Source organism: Neodiprion virginianus, chromosome 5 (assembly GCF_021901495.1).
Source record: "Neodiprion virginianus isolate iyNeoVirg1 chromosome 5, iyNeoVirg1.1, whole genome shotgun sequence".
Lineage (NCBI taxonomy): Eukaryota > Metazoa > Arthropoda > Insecta > Hymenoptera > Diprionidae > Neodiprion > Neodiprion virginianus.
Window position 1 is genome coordinate 34,815,668 of NC_060881.1, and position 9,330 is coordinate 34,824,997.

At 42.3% G+C, this 9,330-nt stretch overlaps 1 protein-coding gene across 1 annotated transcript; it reads right to left on the bottom strand.

Moving 5' to 3' along the window:
- Positions 1-6,564: 6,564 nt before the first annotated feature.
- LOC124304927 (cytochrome P450 9e2-like) lies at positions 6,565-8,403 on the bottom strand. Its single transcript, XM_046763730.1, has one exon. The coding sequence runs from the start codon at positions 8,295-8,297 to the stop codon at positions 6,774-6,776; it is 1,524 nt and encodes a 507-aa protein (XP_046619686.1). The 5' UTR covers positions 8,298-8,403; the 3' UTR covers positions 6,565-6,773.
- Between the last annotated feature and the right edge of the window lie 927 nt (positions 8,404-9,330).

Here is a 9,330-nt window from a genome sequence, read left to right on the forward strand (position 1 = left end):
TCGCTGGCCCCTGATGTCTGCTTCAAACTTTGCTTTCATACTCCAGTAAATAAGCATGAAAGGTAGTCCTTTTTAGGTATGAATCCGGAAACTTGATCCAAGAGTGATTTGATGACGCTGAATGGAATGGTGATGGTAAATTTGCATTAAACCTCCGAAAACATTATAAAAAAAAGGTTAAACCGTTTAATTCGGCACCTAATATCTTTATCAAAATATGTGTAAAAAAAAAAGTTGTTGAGGACAAAAAAAAAAAACATAGGAAAGTGTCCTGTGTTTATCTTCGTATCTTCAAAAATAAGTGAGAAAAAATGAAATACCTTTTAAATGGGAGGGGGCGAAAACCTCAAAGTTTCAAATAATAATAAAAATATTAAATTCACGTACTTGTCGAGTTTTTTGTTACATATAATTGCTTTAGTAAAAGTTAATCGAAACCCTTTGCATCCCTTTTTTATAATGATCTTGGGGGCTGATTGCAAAATTATTATCACCATTCGATTCAGCGTCATCGAGTCACCCTTACATCAAATTTCCGGATTCATACCTAAAAAGTACGGCTTTTTGATTTTTTTCTAAGCCTATCAGCCCAATCGCAGAGCTGTGACTTTACAAACGAGGGGCTGAACGGTGTAAGGAATGAAACAAACGAAGCTAATATCCACCATAGAATGCGAATCCCAGTCCCGTGACTAGACGATGAAAATTATGCACCGTCATACACGTCTGAGTCGTTTTGCTACCCGCCGTTATGGGAGATCAAAGAGAAGTAATGGATTCAATTTCAGGGTCAGCAGTTGTTGCATCCGCGGATGAATATTACATGAGGAAAGGCTTACGGTTCCATTGGGGAATATAAAGGGTCTTCTTCTTCGCCGGAATGATTTGTGGTACTATTAATGCATGGCTCGCGTCGCGATCTTGATCAGCATTGGAAAAAAGCTCCGTCGCCTTCCACGATTTCGAGGATTATCATCGCTCCATTGAATTTCCTCGAACTTTTTCACCCTGAGAGTTATACTACGAAACACGTCACGCAGCGGCTGAACGCAAGTTATCGTCGACTCGTCGACCGCTTGCGCATTTCGGCCACGTAACTGCTCATAACTTTCAATTCTAACAATGAATGTCGAGTCGAACCTTACGATCCAATTTAGCCCCAGTCATTCGGGTTACGTAAGTTTTTTTCCTTTCCGCTTTCAGCGTTCCAGTCCGTTAGCTGTTCCGGTTCCACGTTCCTCGGAACAATTATCCATATAATAAATCGAAGGAGCGCCCTTCATTCGTTTGAACACGAATGGTAATCCTTACCTCAGCTAATTTTGTTGTTGCGTTTTGCCTGATTTCAACAAAAGAAACGTCTTCAATAAAAGGTGAATTGACTCCTCGTAAAGTTGCCGGTTGTTCTGGAACAATTTATGCCAGCAGTGCGTGACGTTTACTGATAGTCTTTCACACGCCGGTGTTTCGCATCCCCGATTCTCGTCTCCACGTTTCCCCGCATCACTGTGACTCCTCTGCAACTACGTATAAACATATAGGTATGTAGTCCAGTGTTGCCGTTTCTAGTAAAATTGTACTTTTCTATTAGACTTCAATCGTTTTTAGTACGGTAGTACACTTTACGATTTTTTAGTGTATTTAGAGATGTTCTATTACGCTTTGATGATTTTTAATACAATTTTTGAAACGCGGTTTTTCTAGGCAATATTTGCGTTCCAACTAATCCCCACAGATGTAACATGCTGTTTATGCCAATGTAGTATCCTACATTTCCCTAGAGACTGTATTACACGATCGTACGTTTCGCTTTATGCGGTTCGACATGATAACCTGGACATAGATAGCATGTAACCTAGATAGCTCACGAGCATGACGAAAGAGACCTTTCAATAGCCTACCTCACTGACAAGTGCGAAACCTAGACCCACTGTAGTGCGAAAACAATGAAAGCACCACCTGGCGGCTAAAAACATAACCTCACAATAGTCGAATTCCATTCCGTACGTTCTACCACCTACCTACTACGTTTTCTTTCATAAAGATGTTACATTCACAATTACCAGAGTGGCAACGCTGATATGTACTATAATATCGTTGAGAGCAGTGACACTTGTTGAAATTACTTTACTATACCGAATTGGTACAACGGAATGCTTACCACGGATTTGCGAATTGAAATGAACACAGAGACGAGGAGGTCGTCGCAGTTCGTACGTTTATGCGACCCCCAAAGGCCCTTATTTGCGCTAAGCCGGATTATTCTGGTGCTTGTGAAGAAATTAGAAGCTTGTGGACCTTTATATCAAGCTTGCATTTCCGGTAATTTTCCCTTCAGCGACATTTTCGCTAAGCAGGGGGGGGATTCGTGCTTCAGGCTTTTGTGAACTGCAACGTATTTAAACCGTTGAAGAATCGCATCATTTTTGAATTTGTTACAATATGGGTAGTAAAAATATTTCACCTGCATAATTAGTGCTCGAGCATTTGTAATAATGAGTCTTAGGGATCCGGTAACGATCTCTCGCGCAGTCAGCGAACGATCGGAAACGTTTTCGGGGAATTGTGAATTATAATCTCACGCGAAAAATTTATGATTGAAAGAAACCGCCATATTGGATTCTCCCCATTCATTCAATTTCTTTAATTCCGGTGCGAACATTATTTACGATCAAAAGAGAAAAAAATGACGAGGAAAGAAGAGGGGAAAAAATGTCTGTAAAACGAATAGGAGTAAAAATAGCTTGGGGCTGCAGTTGACAAAGGAAAATACGTCTTCTCCAATTCTCCGAGCTGCTATTCACTTGACAAGCAATATTCGTACCGAGGAAAACGTTGGTCGAATCTCAGAATACACGGTGGCTTACAAATTTTCACTTCTCAAGCGAAAATGTTGTGAAACACGTCAAACAAGTGTTGTTGTTTTTCATACAAAATTTATAATTTACGTATAATAATTCTCTAAAATTGATTGAATATTAACGGCAATAATAATTGGTATGCCTTTTTTTTACAACGAAGTCTCCGAAATCTCTGTAGTTAATCACACAAACTTCAACCGCAGTAGAAAAATTTATTCCGAGGTCACCCGGTGATAACATTTTTAAAACCTTTGGATTTTCGGGCGAGCGTAAATCTCGCTCTTCACCACAAACACGTAATTTCTATGAAACCCCGTCAGGCCATTCAATTAAGAGAAATGTATTCAATTAACTTAAACTGCGGCTAATTACCCTTAACTTGACTCCTGATGCTGGTTTATCGATCTTTGACGTGTTTCCAGCGAACGTCTTCCTCTACCCACGTCACAATATTATACCGCTGTCTATAAACTATTTAGAGTTTTTAGTTTCACGGGAGAACAAAATACGCAACCATTCTAAATAGCGATGGCCACTAAACTAGAAATAACCGGACCCGACTTGATTAAATCGGTAAAAATGGCTCGATTAATCGATCATTTCGTTGTTTTTTTTTTTTTTTTGAAATGGTGAGAATGAAAGAAAAATTTCGTAAATTTCAATATTCACTCTTAATAGCGGAAAAGTTTCTTGATAATGTACAGTTCATTTTTGTTCAATCATAATTCCAAACCAAAGTCCCTCCAAGTCGGACTCGATCTTGTCAATGTCGCATGATTATCTCTGTACTTAAAATGAAGAAAGGAAAATTCAGCAGCAGATTCCGAAATTCACAATGAAAAATTGATCGATCAATCGAACTATCAGCTATGAGCAGACAGTATCGTGGAATAGTTATACCCGGCACAACGCGAATGAAATATCAATATCGACGAGTTATCGTGGGACGACGCGGGTTGCGTGTTTTTATTCAACTTCGCAGGGATGGCAAATTAATGCCTCGAACCGTAAAGCTAACCGCAAACCGGGGGTCGGAAAGCGCAGGGGTTGGCGCTTGCTCAGGGACGTGGATCCAACGAGCCTGCAGCCACAGTCAGCGATAATATCCGAAAGGCAAGCAGCTGGGCTCGACGCAATATCGAGCCAAGCCGTCATCTTCGCTGTATGTACATACTATACACAATCATCGTACGTAGGTGGTCTTGTACCTGTTTGGCCTCCGGTGAGAAATGAAAGCACCGCTATGTCACCCGCCAGTAAATAATGTCAATCGTTCGTTGATTGACTTCCTGGGTGGGCGAGAAATCCAAGGAAGCACTGAGTGCCAAGTCTTCGCGCCAATGCCGCCTTGGAATGAGTCAATTTCTCTCTGCGATTTATATTCCGCTCACGAATTACACGGTTGGAGCTTAAGGAGTAAAAAAAAAAAAAATGTATGAACGAAAAAAAAATAAATAAAAAATTATGTTATTGGCGTAACCGTGAATATGAAGATCGTTTCAGTACGTCAGAGTTGCAAAATCTCTTGCCCCGTGATTCGCGGCATGCTGAGTTCGCGCTTTTATTCACCTTTTAGCAATTTTCTCATGGCCAACATAAAATCCTCACTGTTCGCTTGCTCGATGCAAATATTATACAAGGATTTAAGTCTTGCAAACTTCGGACAATTACTCGATGAATAGACAGGCATGGTTCTATGTATAACATAGGGCTGAAAAACAGAAAAGAAAAAAACCGAAAGGAGACGGAAAAAATGATGCGAATATCGGAACAATTTTGGGCTTTCCGATCAAAAGGTCGTTGATTCGTGATGGCTTCAAACAACTCGAGTCCGCAGGTCTCGGTGGCCTTGTGTCTCTCGGCAAACCTCACTAATCAACCTCAAATTATTCACCCTCGATGTTTGAGACGAAAGTTGGAAGCCGCAGGATGCTCTGCTTTCCCTCAAACCTTCGGGGAAGAATAATTCACTTGGCAGAATTGAACCCCTGGGAGACCAATTATAAAAATTTCTGTCTGCCTGCAGGTTAACGTGGTTCACGTTAGACGCGATTGGGAGAGGATGAAACAGTCTCATTATTCTTTAAAAGATCTTAAGCGACAGGTTCACCCCGGTTTGCCCTCAGCCTTGATTATCGATTGTAGGAGAATTCGCAATTCTTTTTCGCATCTTCTTCATCTGCGGAAATCGGCGACCCTCTGCACATGACGACTTTCTTGTAAGAGGTTGAACCAGATCGAGATCTGGGCACAGAATAAAACGAAACGCTGCATCAAATTGCATTTACATTCAAATACGATGACGTTTCACAAAGTCCGCATTTCCACAGTAAGGAAACTGGTGCGACGCGACGGTGAGTTGGGCACGGAAATGCAACGAGGCTATTGCCAGCAGCCTCAAATCTCGTGATCAGGGCCGTGATATCCGTTTGGCGAACTTGAAAAATCGTTCTTTGATTCCGGAACATTAATATGTACAAGTTTGCTAATATTCAGCACGTGGTTCGTTTACCATGACCGCGTCTAATCGAACGTAGTATAATTTTAGTAAAAAATTTACATAATTACATTTCAGAGGATAAAACTTCGGCTTTGGGAAATGATAGCGATTTCTTATTGGTCAAATTGCTCCTTCAGAATTTGTTTATGCGTGGTAGATACTCACCTCTTCGATTAGAACGCGTCGAATTGGCTTGGAAACAGCGTGATCCGACCCTGAGCGCGCTTTGGCAAAGCTCGGAGTCGAGCAGAGCGCAAGTAACGTCGATCCCGCATATGCCACTAGAGATTTCCCGAACGTGGGACCACAATCTTGCTGATTTTGGTTCACCGTTTTATCTGCCCCATATCTGCAGACTATGCTCGGGGTGATGTTCTGCAAATTCAAACACTTACCTGACTCGTAAAATTGATGGATGGACGGGCAAAGTCGTGACAGTATGAAACTGAAAGTCAAGTGAAATGTCATTCTCACAAAAAAGACATTTCGGAATTAGTTGTGTTTTGGAAATATTTCGAACAATTTCTAAGTCCAAAGTTTGACGATAAGTGAGAGGACTTTAAATACGAGCGAACTGACCTGGCAGGACGATCAGTCTCGTGATCAGCCCTTAGCAGCGGATCAATTTGAATCACTGACTGGAGACACAGCAGAGCAGCAGCGTCCCGAAAGCCTTGCGACCAAACCGTAAAGGGTGAAGGACCTCGGGGGTGGATAAGAAGAGTGATGTGATAATTAGTCGAGGGTACGATCCTACTTCTCTGACGTTCTGAACCACTAGAAGTACTTGGAAATTTTTGCCTCGGCATCCAGGCTCATCCACTTTCATCTAATATCATCTGCCTCCGTCATCTCTGGCTCGGAAAACATTCTCGCAGACTCTGGACTAAGCAGCGATCCGTATCCGAGTTACGAGGCCGTCAAACCCGATGCGAAACACACGGCGTGCACATACACTACGATACAAGTATTTCGGCAAAGTAATAATTAGTAATGAATATTGTTGTAATGTGCCTGGCTGGAAAATATCCGTCCTCGCCGGTGCAGCGGTGCTTGAATATTTCCGACTGTTTCAAGTGTGCCTTATTAAGCATGATTAATGAAATTAAAAATATTTACAATTGGGAACAGATGAAACAAGACCTGTCTGAGTGTAGATATATATTTACGCTGACTTGTGAAGGGTGGTGCGGGGATAATGCGTGATTGTATATGCTCATTTATTTGTACATCAAATTATGACATAGGATTTTGTCAGAGAGTTGAACAGTAACCGATGAATCTGCCAAACGCCATGGAATTGCAATACGGGAAAAATTGGATTTCAATGCTATCAAACTACAGTTACTTTTGAATGAAAATCACATAATATGTATGTACACTCAATAATTGTTCAACTAATTATTACTGACTTACAGCCAGTCTTCCTTGATTCGCGGTTCAACGTTTAGCCAGAAGCCATCCTTGGGTTCTAGCACGAACGTTTTCGGATTCAGTTCTATCCGCGGCTGAGTTTTTGACGATGGCAATATGTTGCATTTAGCAAGAAGATGAAACAGAGCCAACTTCACTTCCATCAGAGCAAAACGAGTGGCGATACAGATTCTGGGTCCCAGTCCAAAAGGAAAGTACACCAACGGAGATATTTTCGACTTGTTCTCCTCGTTGAATCTTTCTGGGTCGAATTTCTCCGGGTCCGAGAAGTACTTCGGGTCGTGATGAAAGCTGTAACATGGTATCCAGACGTTTTGTCCCGGTTGTATCTGCAATGGCTCGAGTCCAGGCAACGATGGTGGCAGGATAAAGCTCTGGTCTCCAACTCTATCCATAATCACAGAGGGCGGAAACATCCTTAACGTCTCGCTGACGACGGCGTCGAGATATTTCATCGTGTGAAGATTTTCGTACGAAATTTCTCCCGCGCCTCTTTCAAGTTCTCTATCAATCTCTGCCTGCAATTTCTTCTGAACCTCCGGATTCAAAGCGAGAAGACGGGCTGCGAAACTCATTGTAGTTGCGGGAGAGTCGAACCCTCCGAGGAAAAAAACGAAAGCCTGTGCAGTCATATCCTCGATAGACAGGGGGGATTTTTCCTTCCTGTCTCCTGATTGCATCATCAGTTGTATCATGTCGGGCCTCACGATTCCTTCCTTCTGTCTCGTCGCAATGGTCGTCTTTATCGCGTTTGAGAAAAATTCCTCTGCCGCACGGTCCAGTATTTTGATATTGAACAGCTTCGAAAGCCATCGAAAGTTTTTTATAAAAAAGAACTTGAACATTTTTACACCAGAGAAGTCTGACACCGACTTCCCCGTCCGGTAAAATTCATTTTCACGATCTTTCAGTGAGTTCACTCTCAGTCCGAATGCCGTTGACGCTATAACGTCGAGGGTGTATCTCCCGAATGTGTCCTTCATATCCAAAGCCCCGTGTTGGGAGTCCGACTTGACTAAGTAATCGGAGAAGTTGATCGCGCATTCTGACATCGTCTTGAACATCATTTTCATCTTGCTGGAGGTGAACGCGGGGCTCAAAATCGTTCGCATGTCTCGCCAGGCTTCGCCTGTTAGTGCAAACAAGTTTTTCTGGAAGAGTGGTTCTGTCGGCGAGTCCGCGAACATCTGGTGGTCAGGAAAACTGTCGAAGTTCTTAATCGTGATGGATTTTACCAGCTCTGGATCCTTCAGCAGAATTACCGGGGTTGTAAAGTCAAAACATCCGACGTATTTGGCTTCGGGGTGACATTGGTACGATTCTTCAATCACTTCGGGTAACGTCTTGAATTGAAAAATTGCTGCAGTCAACGTTCCGAAGATCGGGTTTGGTTTCACGTAAGGGATACCGTGTTTCTTAAAATAATTGTGATTGCGAGTGAAGAATAAATACGCGCAAAATGCACCCACCGCTATTGTCAGTATTACCGTCCACAAATCCATGTTCTTCTATCAATATCCGTTCAATCACTATTTCAGATGAAGACGCGGACTTTTTTTCATCATCACTGGAAGAATACTACAACGCAACTGAGCCACTTACGTCAAGCATCAGATCTTGTCAAGGCAGCGCCCAATCGCTTGACCCCCCGATAATATCACGCGTCCGAGCTCAATTGAGTCAATTATTCGCACTTAGATCGCACTCACATTTTCAGCTACGTTTAATATCTCGAAGATAGAGGGGTCGCCTAATTTTCATGCCTGCGACACTCATATGAATAACTCGCTGCTTGATTTGAAAACCTATGCCGTTAGCATAACTAATATTATCACTATCCCCGCCAATGCCTGTCGGAACATAAACAACTTGCATGGATATACAGTATATTCTAAATTCTTGATCTGCCACGCATAACTTGTGAAAACACGATGTTTACGTAGTTCGGCTAAACTTGTTTTTGTTTTGATACCCGATGTCTTTTAAATCAATTTTGCACTGGGTGGGTAAGAGGGCTCTCATCTTTGGAATAAAATGAAAAATCTTTCATGGAAATATTAGGCACCACTTATCAGGTCCAAGAAAAATGGCCTGGCAGATTGTGGAAACGAATGGTTGGGGCAACCACTGTAATATCAAACTTCCGCATCATCCACTTGTTAAACAATCAGTTTGGAGAATGCAAGTGTTAAGGGGAAATAGTTTGCCGCTTCGCAATGCCATTATTATTCTCCTTTTTTCGCCCCGTTTTTCTCCACTCCATTTTGTTGACGATGTATCCACCTCAAAGAAGCTCTTATCCAGTTAGTACAAATCCAAGTTCGTTGTATACGCAGCTCGGGCCGTTTCACCCGGCGCATAATTTATTTCACGAGGACCCGTGGATGAAGTTCCTAGTTAGATTAGGTAGGACAGTGTTCTCTCAGATACTTGACGTGTAACGCAACGTTACTAAGTAGACGGTGGACGGGTACGTAAACCGTGCTGTGTTTGCTCAGGCCTTGATGCCAGGTTACCAGAGGCAACCGCGAACCC

What these genes read in the sequence shown, in the direction of transcription:
- LOC124304927 (XM_046763730.1), bottom strand. Translation starts at nt 8,297, where the DNA reads ATGGATTTGTGGACGGTAATACTGACAATAGCGGTGGGTGCATTTTGC.